The sequence below is a fragment of the Melozone crissalis genome, unplaced genomic scaffold, assembly GCF_028551555.1.
Source record: "Melozone crissalis strain CALT ecotype California unplaced genomic scaffold, PUWL_Pcris_2 ptg000057l_1, whole genome shotgun sequence".
In the NCBI taxonomy this organism is placed as follows: domain Eukaryota; kingdom Metazoa; phylum Chordata; class Aves; order Passeriformes; family Passerellidae; genus Melozone; species Melozone crissalis.
Genome location: NW_026535835.1, coordinates 8,616,644 through 8,630,461, shown reverse-complemented (window position 1 = coordinate 8,630,461; position 13,818 = coordinate 8,616,644). Strand labels below are relative to the sequence as shown.

The following is a 13,818-nucleotide window of genomic DNA, read 5'->3' as shown; positions in this document are numbered from 1 at the left end:
CTCTAACAGCAAGAGTGAGGTGGATAACTGACTGGTAACAAGGTGCAAATCTTTCAGATTTTTGGCAAACTCAGCCTTCTCACGGTAATAAAATTTCTAATCTGCTCTGATGACTCTTACAGGAGGCCTAAGACCACAGGACCATATTTTCAGAAATGATGACTCCCCAACCTCATCTTTGACACAGTTCCTGTCATTGTGACTCATCCTGAACTCCAATGCACACCAAAAAGAGACACAGAGCTACTGCTGCACAGAATAGAAGAGAGGCCAAAGGCAGGCAGCAGACAATTCCAAACACTTAAACATTTATTTGGCACTTCAATGTATATTTCTTAAACGTAAAAACCAACATTCAACAGCTGCCAGCACAGCAGAGAAAGGCAACACAAGTGTTGATATAGGCAAACACTCCAGTAGCACGGCACAAAGGTGGGGCCATGCCAAAGCCAGGACATCCTGTGGAATTCTCCACTAGCTCAGCCTGCTCCCACACCAGGCCCTTGCTAGGTCTTCACATCTAGAAGAAAAGGACAGAAATCCCACAGCCAAAACACAGAATTCCAGTCCTGGAACAAAGAGTGAGAATCTCCTGGTAGAGGTGGTGATCTCTGAGTTTTTCCTCAGCATCCATGGAAGGCTCTCTCCAGGTGTCTCCAGCTGCAGAGCTGAACTTCAAGTTCTCCCTGATCATCAAATACTTCACCTGAGTTAAAGGCATGAGAACAACTCCTTTCTGGGAGGGTGTTTACAAGGGGCTTGATATGTTCGTTTCTTTTCCTTCTGCTCTCTCCATCTGCAGTTCTTGCAGGAGGACAAAGCTCACAGGGAACTGTCCCCGGGAAGGTCACAGCAGGACACGCTCGTGGTTGTCCCTTCCCAGCAGCACCGGGTCGGCCGTGCCACCCAGTGGCGAGTGCCTTGTGAACGCAGGGGTGGAAATCAAACCAGCAGAACATCTGAGAATGACTAAATCCGTGTTTGCTGCTGGATTTCAGTGACCTATCCCCACGTCTGTGTGTCTGTATAAACCATCTGTTCTCTTACATGTATTTAGACACACAGAGATAAATCATAGAATAGAATATTACATGGAGAATTTGTGTATATGCCATTAAATTTTACAAATCAGACATACACACTCAGTGTAATTTTTGCTTAAGGTTAAAATGCTATGTTTGAATGCCTGTTTTGAGGAAAATAGCCCCATCCCTCCAAAAAAAGCTCTCAGTTATTTCAGATCCCCAGATCTCTGTGATTACTTCTTATGGCTTAGCTGGCTTTAGAGTAATTCAGAACTTCTTCTGCCTCCTGGTGTCTTCTGAAGAGAGAAGCCTTCTGAAACAAAGAGAGAGGCTCTTGCCCATGGGGAAGAGGTGGACCTGAGCATTCACACTTTGCAATACACTTGAATTTTGCAGGGTAATTAAAAAACCAGAGGTGCCTTCTTGTATTGAAACTTCCCTTTTCCAGCTGGGAGTTGAAGGCAAGTCCTGCAGTGTCTCACAGGCCTGGCTGTGCCTCCTTTCAGGGCTGTGTTAGCTGGCAGAGATCAGGCACCTGTGGAGAGACACACAGCAGTTGGGGAGGTTATGGAAAGCCACACCAAGCCCACCCTGAGGTACAGCTCTCTATTTTACATCATCCCATCATTTCTAAATTAGGGGGAGCCAGGGAAACACTGGTGGGGTGGCTGGGACAGGTAAAGGAGCACCTTAACACTCCACTAATTTGGCTTTGAGACATGATGAACAACAACAGTACAAAACACAGAATAAATCTGTGTTGCTCAGATAGGAGGAAATTAGTTATTTTCAGCCAGGTAATCAGTGTAGGACAGGGATGGTTCCTGGCCTTCCTCTCCTCTGCTCATTTCAGAATATTTATTCAAAAGGGGTACAGGGACCCAGCCAGGCAGCTGAGCTGCTCTACCTCAGCCAGAATTTCAGAGTTCTTGCACTAAAGGGGATGGAATAACCTCATCCAATGTAAAAAAAACCCACCAGGAACTCCTTAACAAACCCAAACCCCCACCCCAAACTACTCTGAGGAGCACACAAACACTGCTTTGAGAGCACTGCTCTGCCATCCTCCTTTGCTTGCTGTGAGAGCAGAGTGAACTCTCAAAGCTCTGAGACAGAACAGCTGCAGACACAGGCACAAATGAGCAGCACATCAGCACATACAGACTGACAGCAGGGTTTAATACACACACTACAAGCTCATTTCCAGGAGAAAAGCATGTGACACTGCCATGCTGTGGCATTGGAGATTTTAGGAGGAAAACCAGAAGCAAATTAGTGGGATGCATCACAATCTTCAGTTTAGGCTTCCATTTGAAGATCTGGTTAATTTTTTTATTACTCTATAAAGTCGCTCATTTAATTACAGATTTAATTTCTCTAAGTACTACTCCTGGCCCAACTGTCCTCCCTCCATGTTCTTATATCAAGGCATAAAATGCTTTAGTGCCAAAATAATTTTTACAATTTGAAGCCAAAGAGTCAAAGCAAAACCTCGAAAGTTTTTCTCAGTATCTTATCCTGCCTGGTCTTGAAAACATCCAAGGATGGAGAATATTTAACTTCCATTTCCACTACCTGTGAGGAGACAGCTCCACAACAATGGATTGTAAGCTTCTGCATTTTACTGCAGAGAAATAGCATTAATTAGGATGTAAAATATCATAGAAGAATGCCTGAAGCATGGGTTAATCAATTTGTAGGTTCACCAGTACTAACTTGGGACATGTTAACTCCTTTTTCCCTTATTCCATTTGGTTGATGCTTGTCCAACCTCCCCCCCCAACATTCTCAGTCATAGAATTAGACATTTAATCTGTGTTAAAGATGCCCTTGGGAGGCTCTTACCTTCATTCAGTTGAACTCTGATGACCTCATCAGGATTTTTTCTGCAAGTTCTTGGGCTGTTCCTAAACCAAAAATGACTTTTTGTCTGATTAGAAGAACGTAACGGCGAAATCAAACTTGGAGGCAGGAACTCAGGCAGCCACAGGCAAACATTAAAATGGCAGGATGTCGTAGGAGATAAATTGGCTTCAAGATGAATTTATGAGGTGGAGTCTAATGACCCTCAAGAGATGGCTGAGATTTTGCCAAAAACCTTTGAGTAGCAAGCTCTTTGGAAGGTACATTTTCCAATAAGAGCTTAAAAATCAGACAAGAAACTTTCACTAGGGACTGTCAGACATTCAGCTGAGCATGCAGCTGCTCAGCATTAGCAAACATGAGGAATACTTTATAGGCTCTGTTAAAGTATCATGCTACAAACTGCTTCCACCAGTGCTGAGCACACACCAAAATCTCCACAGGCACCAGAATCCACTGCTGATTCTGAGCAGTGGCATTGTGAAAGCTGACAAAGTGATGATGAGAATACCCCCAGAACTTCCTGGGTGAAAGAAGCCAAGGTGCTGGGGGAGACAGAGACCTCAGGAATGGAAAAATATCTGGAAGTGTAGAACTGGCTCTCAGCAGGAGCTTTGGCAGCTTCAGGAATTTGTTTCATAGGTCAGTAGAGCTTTAAAGTTGCAGTGTTTAGATGCTGATCACTGGTTTGTTTAGAAAGGGATTTCCACAGGCTTCATTATGTTCCCCATACCACTCAGTACAGACATCTTTCACACTCTGAGAGTCAAATTAATTATCCTGACAGATGCAAAATTTGGTTTTGTTACCTGTCTTTGAAAGAGAATCAATATTGCCCACTGCAGACAGCACATCTGGCTCCATGACCAAGGCAATACTCAAAGCAAGCTACACAGAGTGAACATGACACAGAGACAGACACATCCATGTGTGTGTGACACAGAGGGAGACACAAAAGCCAAAACTGACTTCATTAAATACATGTCTGAACAATTCCTCCTGGAACTACAGTTGTATGGATTCTGGAGTTCCAATTTAAAAGGAGCATTTGTAGCTCAGGCTTCTTATACCAAAGAGCTGATCATGTTCCTTGTAGATGGAAGAAAAATATTGCAGTTTGCAAATTAGCAGGTCATCTTCTACTCATGTGAAGTACTATCAAATATATCATAAAAGCCAAAATAATACAGAGGGGAAACTATGAGAATATGATTCCCCACCCTCATATAGGAACTCTGCTTTCAACAAGAGAAATTTCATTAAGAACAAATTAGAAATGGAAACAGAGCCCAGAACCTTACTGTCTGGTAATCATTTTGTCTGAGTACATGGTCTGTAACAGCTTTTCTTTGCATTCACTTGGGACTCTGCTAATGAAACTGGAGCCTAAAAACATTCCTTTATTTTCTGAAAAGAAGTTTTTCTGTTTGTTCAATCCAGGCATTCTGATCCTACACCTCCACAAAAAAGCTCTCCCATGTTTTTAGTCCCATCAACTGTACAGCTGCTGTGGAAAATCTTGAATGGAAAACAGTGAGCAATAAGTGCAATGTAGAGCTGGACTGTTACTTCACCTGAAAGAAATGACAGGATTCACCCTGTTCTTGTGGCCATTCTGCCAATGGCCATGAATTTGCCAGGAGAGAGATTAAAAGGCAAAATCTAGAGGAGTAAAATTAATTTACACATATTTCTGATAAACAGATGACTGCTTGTGTTACTTTGTCTTCCTTCATTCACTTCCCTCAGGTTAAGAAGTTGTCTTCTGGAATATCTGTACCCAGCCAATCCTTCCACAGATGGTTTAATACAGCTGCACAGAGTTATAAAGGCATGACCATATTGAGAGCAAAGCTATCAGAAGATATTGGCAATTGTTATTACTTAATATTTGCTTATTAAAACCTCCATGGCTTAGTTGACAGGACTGCCAAAAAGAAAAAGAACAGAAACATCTTAGAATAAGAGACAACAAAATCTGCCAGAAGAGTTACAAACAGACGAGATGCACATCCAAGCCTGCAGATAGTTACTGACAAAGCACTGTTTGCATGCGTGTTAGCAGGCACACGGAGCAAGTCCTGGCCTTGGGAAATGGAAAACAACCAACCTGTTGCTGCCCTTCACTTCATCCAGCTCCTTCTGCAGTCTGGCGCTCTTCTCCTCCTCCTCCTGCAGCTTCCTCTTCACCACACGGAGCTCCTGCTGAGCTTCACACTTAATGTCATTGGCCACAACCACTGCAGTCTGCAGGTCAGCCTGGAAACGCCTCCACTCCTCTGTGTCCTCCTGCCAAGAGCAAAGAGAACCCCAAACTGCTGTGAAAATGCACCCACTCAAGCTGAGCACTGAGTTATTGATCTCTATTGCAGTAATCACAAGCAACCAGGATTTTCTCCCCAGTTTTAAGGTGGTGCTGGGTCAAACTGAACACTTGCCTCTTTATGCTACTAAAATTATTGCCAAAGAAACTCGTGCTAATCTTTCCACTCCAATATTGCCTGGAAGTCCACAGTGAAGAGAATGAAAACTTAAAGGGTGCAGAAAGAATTTCTGCTCTTGTTCTAAGAAAATACAGTGCCAGTATTGCAAGAAAAGCTCAGCTTAGCTTTGTCTTGGAGCTTAAACCTTACCTTCATCTGCTTAGTGAGAGCTTTCAGCTGCCTCTCTGTATCTTGTTTTTGTTCTTCCAGCTTCATTGCTTTACCTAGGAATGATAAAAAATGTGAAAAGTTCATTAAACACATAAGGGCAACAGTGAAAGTGAGAATGGGAGGGCAGAGCAGCTGATTTGATTTTGCTTCTGGTAATGCCACTAAAATAGACTAAACTGAATTAAGGCACTGCCAATGATCAGGAATGGAACCAACAGTAGATCTGGTACTCAAATATCTCTAAAATATGTCATTATTTTCAGGTATTAAACCAGACTGAAATTTAAACAATCCCACGTGGATTCACTTGCTCAGCACACAGATCCCGAGGGATCACTGATGTGAGGAACAGCCACTGCTTCCACCAGGTGGCAGCTCCTCATCCTCAGCAACCTCGACTTCACTGCTCTTCCCAGTGCTCTGCCCTAAAAACTCTTTAATAGAAATCCAGAAATTCCAATTCTGGAATGGGTAATACTTCCTTCACTGAAGAATTAGGCTTGGAGACTGTCTCTAATGTCCCATCTACAGCACTCTCTGTTAAAATAGTACTTTTATGCATGAATAGAAGGGAATATCCAAAACTGGAATATTTGCAAAGATCAGATCTCCTCCTCCCTGTTGCAGCCCTAACTGAGCCCCCCACATAAGCTCACTTCAATCCTTTTTTCCAACTCCACCTACTTTCCAGGTCACTGATGAGCTGGTTATTGTGCAGTTTTATAGCACGATGCTGTTCCACCTGGTCTTCCAACTCAAAAATGGTCTCCTTCAGGTTTTTGATATCTGCTTCATTCTCTGATGTCTTCTCCTGCAGCTTCTGGCTGGTTCTGCTCAGTTGCTCAGCCTGTCGGTCACACACCTCCTTCAGCTGACCATACTCATTCTCAGCCTGGGAGGGAAGAAAAAAGCTGCAAGTTTGTCCTTATTTCTTAGGGGATCTCACTCATTAGAGACTTCACTTGTGGATTTAAATATTGTATATACCCAGTTTTCAATGAAAATGAAAGTCTCAGGAAGCAGAGATGAGAGATGAATGTCAGTTTTCTTTCCTGGCAATAAAGACAACACAAGATGCTGCAAAGGAAATGACATTTTCTATATGATGACCACAATTCCAAACCAATCTCTGCAGTTAATGAAGGGAAAGGAATTATATTCCCAGAAATCTCCACTTCTATTTCTGTAGAACATTATGAAAGTGATATCACTGCCTTATGGCCAGGCTGATGATCAGTTCATCCACATTAACAATTTGCTGCTTTTACCATGTGCATTTTCAATGGGCTGTGAAAACACACACAGCAGAGTCAGCTACTGCAGATAAGTGAATTTCTGAATATGGGACATCTGGAAATACTGAAGGGGGAATCTGCTGCACTTCAGTTTGCTGGCTCAGCCCACTGATCAATGCTTCCAGGTTTGGGGGGAGCTCTCTGACTGGGAACAAGTTATGGAAAAGGTGCAGGCTGCCAATTCAGTGAGCACCACTGGCACAGCCCCACTGCAGGGCAGCCTTACAGAAGCCTGTGGTCTTGCTTGGGTGTCACAAATAGCCAGTGATTCAAAACAGCTTAATTCGAGGGAAGGGAAGAGTAAAAAGAGGGAAATCTGTGGTTTCCAAACCAAGCAATAAAAAGTTTGGTACAGAGTCTGAGCACTCAGCAGTTTTTCATTTATTCCTCATGACCTGCAGCTCCAGAAAGCACTTGGGAAAAGTGGAGGAAAGCTTCCTCTACTAACTCCATTTGCTGTGGTCACCTACTTTAGCTGAAAGGACATCTGGATTTTCTAAATCACTCAAACCATGGAGGTGCTTTTTGGCAATGCTCTCTTCCTCTGCAGCCAATTTTATCATTCTCCTCATGCTCCCTTCCCCATACAGGAAAGGCTGCACACTTTCACTCCTCCTGCAGCACAGGGACACAATCACTGCTTGTGCTTTATTAACACTTGCTGAATGATGGCTCACACTGCAGCTCCTCTGAGCAGCCAGGATCACACAGAACACAGGGACACTAACTTGCTTAACCTTGTTTGGAGCAAAGCTGTGAACTCACTAATGAGGTAAATTGCTCTAAAAATATTTTTTATGTTACTTTACCTATCTCAAAACAGAGCATTTCTCTTTTTTTTTTGGTAAAAATATTTGTTTTATGAAAATTATCTCATCTGGAGCTTGACTGTGCTGTGCCTTGTTGCTGCCCCTATCAGCTTCCCTGAGCATTAATTCATGTCCTTGTGTTCTCATGACCAATGACACCTATACTTCACTGTTAATTAATTGTCATTCATTATGCAGAATTTAATATTCACAGCTAACTATTTATGCCCTTCTCTTCATCTGATTAGCAAGTGATTTCCACTATTTGTTCACACCATATCAAAGTGCTTTTTTATTGATCTGCTCTTTGCTCCAATTCTGACAGGCACAATTCTATTTGCTGAAAGAGTAAATTCTATACAAGGTATTAGGACAAAATAGTTATCAATTTATAAATACAGATATGCCAATAGTTATTTCTGAGAAAATATGGGTATAGCAGCAGAAACTGAGACAGTGTCATATAATCCCAGCTTCTACTAAGAGCTAATCATACAATTTAAATCCTGGACACTTAAAATCAGTGGCTAAATAAGAATGTAAAGACCAACCTATTTGTGAAAGGACAGAAACAACCACTGTATTTTAGAGCTGTTATTGTTTTACCTTAGACAGCAGCCCCTGAATGTGCTTCAGTTCACTGTTTGCCTTCAGCAGCTCTTGTTTCAGCTCAGTGCAAGAGGCTTCTAACTGGGCCTTTTCTGCATGGGCTACTTTGAGCATCTCCTGCACCTCAGAGTTGTCAGAGGTGCAGCCCATCACGTTGATTTCTGCAGCCTTTTGTTTCTCATTCTCCAGCTGAATTTTGAGAGAGCCATTCTCAATTTTCAGACCTTCCAAGGCAATTTTGCAGTCCTCCAGACTTTTTGTCACTGCGCTGTTGCTCTGCTGTTCCACTTCTAGAAGTTTAAGCAGCTTCTCATTTTCTTCTCTCAGGCTTTTTATCACCTGCTGGGCATCCTGATGCTCCCTTTCTAAGCTTCTCAGGCTGCTGGTTAACTGTTGCTGAATGTTGAGCAATTTCTCCCTTTCAAATTGTGCTTTTTCAAGAACTTCTGCACATTTCTGTTCCAGTTCAAGGACCTTCTCCTCTTGAGCTTCATTCTTGGATCGCTCTTGGAGGAGAGTCATGAGCTTCTCATTTTCCTGGCTCAGCTGCTCAGCTCTGTCTCTGTGCTGACGGAAGGAGGTCTCCAGGAGAGCTTTCTCTTCCACCAGCTTCTCATTTTCTGTGGTCAGCTCCTGCACCATTTGCTGCTGATCAGACAGCTCCTGCAAAGTGGCCTGCAGCTCTTCTGCTGTGCTGTGGTGATTCTCCTCCATCTTTTGTATTCTCTCCGTAAGAGATGCCACAGAGAGGTCGCTAATATTGTTTGGAGAACTTCCTGCAGTGGAGCACTTGGAGCCTTTGAAGTGGTTGCTGCTGGCAGATGCTGGCCTGGAAGGCACATCTGCAATGTGCTCAAAGTCAGATGCATCAGGGGACAGGGAGGCCTTGGTGACATCGCTGCTGGAGGAGCCGGAATTGCGCAGGGCAGCCCCGTTCAGGTGCTGCCTGTGCTCCTCTGCCTCACCCCTGGACACACTCTTGGATGGGCTTCCAAAACTCGACTCTTGGGTGGTTGGGGTTGGGAGGCTGCTGTCGCCTCCACTGCTTGTGGTTGTGTCTGAGAGAGGGGAGTTCTCCAGGTAAAGCAATTTCTCTTTCAAAGCACGGTTTTCTTCGCCCAGGCTAGCAAGCTCTTTTTGGAAAGTCCTGTTTTTCTCCTGAAGGGTTCTTATTAATGGATCTATGTCAACAGGTGATACTGTTTCTAAATTTTGGTTGGAAGCCCCCATTCCTTCAGCGTTGAGTGACCCTTTCTCTTTGCATTTCTTCAACTCACAACGAAGTTTGGTAATTTCCGAATCTTTCGTCTTTGCTTCTGCCAGGAGCTCTTTAACCTGAGATTCCAGAACAGCCTTGTCACCAGCTTCATTCTCTTGCTTGGACTTGCTGGTGGGGCGCACGTGTTTGGTCGGAGTTGGTGCAGCAGAAGAGGTGGGGCTGGGCTGTGTTTTCCTGGGGTTGGCCTGAGCACGCAGCACAGCTCTCTCCCTGGACACGGACGAGGACAATTCCCGGGGCGCCGGGATCCCCGTGCGCTTCGCAGCCGAAACCGCTCCTTGAGGAACGAGGGATGGAGCAAATTTGAGTTAGTGCATAAAGAGAACAAGTTTCTCAACAACAATGCTGGAATCTAGAGCAGCCCTGGGAAAAAAACACCTGAGTGTTTGAATAGGTTTAGTCATGACTGACTGTGTGGATTCATGTTTCAAAGGCTTGTATTATTCTGCATTTCTTCCTTTCCCATCCCCTGCAAAGGAACACAGCCTGGTAAACTTTTCCCCAGTGTGGTAATATAATATGTAAATGTTGCAATATGTGAGCCACAACCCCCTATTAATTGTATTGATGTAAAGATATAAGGATATTAATTATTTGAAAGTAAAAGTTCTTCACACTACTGTAAAACAGTGTAAATGCTGCATCTAATCTTAATGTAAAATGCTGGATCTAATCCTAATCATTTCTGAGGAAATGTTCAGTAACTTAAGAAAAGATACAAATGTATTTTTATCACACATAAAACTATTTGCATTATACTCTATTTAAGCAGATCATCACAAAAAAAGAACTGAAACACTTATGCTGAGCACAGATTCAGTGAAATATAAAACTCTTCTGGCACTTCCAACACTAAGACAATTGTGTGGCTGCAGCTTCTTGCAGAGATGGATGACAGATTTTCCATGTTCTAAATTCCCATCCTCTTATGGAAGAAGAGTAAAAGGAGCTTAGAGTTGATGCTGTTCTGTTCAGTTGTTGGTTGGGTTTTTTCCCCACCAACCAACAATGCAAAGGATTATGTGACTACAAGGGAAATGAAGTTTATGAGTTGCTGATTTTCATCTTTCAAAGCTCTCTTGAAATACAGGACCCCAGGCACTGAGGAAACAATAAGAGCCATCTGAACCATGGAAGTTGTAACAAGCTGGTTAAAGAAAAGAAGCTGGTTCAAAGGGCAGGTATGACATGGCACTATAACTGAAAACACTGTGAACTTAAGAAAATCCTGCTGAAAATTCAGGACCTTATTCAAAAGGAGAAGCCCTAAAGTACAGGACCACGAAGTGTTGGGATAGGGCACAATGAGGAGATGTGGTCCAATGTAGCCACATAAACAGGATGCAAGAGCAAGTTATGCAAACAGAAAGGGCTAGAGCCAGTGTTTGCAATAAAAACAACTTCCAGAAGGACTCTGGGGGGAAATCCCAGAATGAATTCCATCTCCCCACATTTGGGAGGCTCTTTGCCGACACACATGTGCAGCATCCACAGAAAATCAAAGAGCATTAGGAGCAAAGGGGAACAGACCCCCTTCCTTATACTGCAACCTCATCACCCTCCCACAGCAGAGCAGGGCACGGAAGGGTTAACATTAACACCACCCCGTTTGCTCAGCATCTCTTTTGAAGAATGCACTGGGTTTATAAAGCCCACACAAACAGGAGCCCCTCCTCTCCCCCCCAAACACACACACTCTGCAGCAGCAGCACAATAAACACCCCAGACAAAGAGCAGCTGAAGAAAAGCCCCCTGAAGCCGGCAGAGCGCTGGCAGGAGAGCACAGAGAGCCTCTGTCATGGCAGGGGCACGGTGAGGCCAGACACAAAGGCTCCAGTGTTTTTGGGAAGAGATACAGGGACAGCCAGGCCCACACAGCTTCATCCAGTCACCTACAGCTGGAGGGGACAGCACAGCTCCAGGGTCTCCAGTGGAAAACAGAGCTGGGAATTCTCCTTGTCAGAGCCCCAGCTCATGGGTCATCCCATTCCCAACCCAACCACCACGACCTGGCACCCATAAAACCTACTTAGAGTGAGCTCAGCACATGAGCAAAGCTCGTGGTGTCCATGCAGCCAACACCAGGAGATGAAGGACAGGAGGAAAAGTGGAAGGACCATGATGTGATGTGACTGCCAGCAGAGAAATCCCAGCTCAGCACAGCCCCTCCCTGCTTAGAGAGAGGCACAGGTGAACCCCAGGTAGGAAAGCACTTGAATGCATCCTGACCATTGAGAAGGACAAGTGTCCAGTATACAGAAGCAGTTTTCACACAAGCTGCAACTACACTACAGTTTTAAGATGTAAAATCCACATTACAAGTGAGCAGAGATGTTCTTGAATGGAGCCAAAGGGGTGATTTAAAGCCTCCTGTGTGTCCTGGGCTTTTATTCAACCTGAAAGGGTTTTCTACCTTTCACAGAAAATTTTATGACAAAAGCAAGTGCTCTGAAAAACTTTTTTAATGCACAAACTGGTTCAATAACATGACTGTCAACTGGTCAGTACACGACTAAGCAGTATTCCATAAATAGTGGGTGGTATTCTGTACATTGCAATAAATAATGAGGAAATTACACATTAGTACAAATTGTTTGGCACTAAGGAAACCACCTTTTCCTAGGAGATGTGCTGCACCTGTAGTGATGCCAGCATGTTTCTAATCACCACCAGATGACAACTGCAACACGATCTTGAGCAGTGGAAGACATATACATGAGGATAACAATTAATGATATTTAACTGGGATTATCTGTACTCCACCAGCTTGCCAACCTGTGCAGGCTTTGAGCTTACTCAGTGTGCCTCCTGTGTTTTGCAAGACTCCACGCTCTGCTGACTTGTTCTGTCATAAATCACAAGGCATTTGCTATCCATCCATAACCATTAACCAACTTGGTTTTTTCACAGCATAGAAAGACTTACATATTTTCCTCATTCCACTCCCCACAGGCACCACGCTAAAAAGTCACAAGGAGCCCCCAAAACAAAAGTTCTAAGCGCATATGTTGATCACAAAACACCAAATCAAGTATAAACACCACTTTAAAGTCTATTTTATGGGCAAGCCCCCTGTGAATGACCTTGGAATTGAGCAGAGCAGTGGTTGCCAATGACTGCCAAGCCACAGCCCGAGGCTCCAGAGGCAGGAGCTGCACTGAGGGCTATGCAAGTCCCCCTGGTGACCTGATTGAGTGGCCCCCAGTCTGTGATGGGCTGTGGGACACTCCAGACAGACACATGCCTCCCACTGCTGCATCCAACACAGCCCTGATTTATGCTGCTGCTTTCAGGGGCTGGAATCACACACAAATTCACTGCCTGGCCAGTGCTGCTGGTTTTGAGCAGGGGAGAGAAAAACACCCAGCCCAGAATCTCAGGGGAGGTCACCTCACACTGTGCTCCTCACCTGGGTGCCCAGTCAGAACTTCTCCATTTTCAGTCGTGAGGCATTAACCCATAACAATTACACAGAGCTTATAATTCCCCAAGTGCTTTAAAATTACCAGCTATTTAACTCAAATCCTCTAAAACACATAATTAAGTTTAAGCTACAGAACAGGGAAGCAGAGAGAAATGAGACACCTCACCCAAGATCACACTAAATCAGGATCAGGACCAGGGTTTGCAGCCTGCTGTGCAGCTTTCCATGCACCACTTGCTGCCAGGGAGCACTCCCTGACTTCCCACCGGTGTCAAAAGCCAAAGTATCACTTTAATGAGATAAAAGTTGAACCCTTGAGATGATCTTTTGGCTTTTTAATCCCATTTTCAACACAACTACAATGTTTCTCACAGAAGCATCAGGATTACTCCTCAGTTTTTTCCACATCATGATCCATTTCTGATCTGAGATCTCAGCAGCTTCCATAGGGACATCCATAACCAGGAGAAAATGGACTATGGAATGGAAGAAAACATTTCCCAATCCTCCAAGGTGAAGCACACAGGATTGTTGCTCAGAAGTAACATCCAATGTAATTACAGTGGTAGCAGGGTAAGGGGAAGTAGAAGCAAACATTTTACCAGTCACAGGGGACACGTGTGACATTATGGAATGAAGATTCAATACATTTATCTGCCTTTACATTCCATGTGCTCTGAGATAACACATATCACTGCAGTAAAGCACTAGCCTTGAATTTACATTTATTTTACTTGACCCTTAATTATACTAACAGTTCAAACACCTGCTTCCCCAGTCTCAGAGGAGAGGAATAATCTCAATTGGGAAGTGACAACATTTGACTACTAAACACCTTTGAAAATGTTCTAATTTCTGCC

The 13,818-nt window shown here is 43.9% G+C and overlaps 1 protein-coding gene across 3 annotated transcripts in view; it reads right to left on the bottom strand.

Annotated features, from left to right (window-relative positions):
• Positions 1 to 13,818, bottom strand: part of SPECC1 (sperm antigen with calponin homology and coiled-coil domains 1) — a 71,113-nt gene that overhangs the window by 21,709 nt on the left and 35,586 nt on the right. For 2 of the 3 annotated variants that reach the window (XM_054287311.1, XM_054287312.1), the window contains 4 exons: positions 8,253 to 9,811; positions 6,227 to 6,434; positions 5,522 to 5,595; positions 4,999 to 5,177 (listed from right to left, as the gene is read on the bottom strand). In XM_054287311.1, coding sequence (XP_054143286.1) covers positions 4,999 to 5,177; positions 5,522 to 5,595; positions 6,227 to 6,434; positions 8,253 to 9,811 — 2,020 coding nt within the window. Of the gene's footprint in view, positions 1 to 23; positions 1,561 to 4,998; positions 5,178 to 5,521; positions 5,596 to 6,226; positions 6,435 to 8,252; positions 9,812 to 13,818 lie in introns of those variants that run through there. The other variant, XM_054287313.1, reaches the window with a different exon arrangement.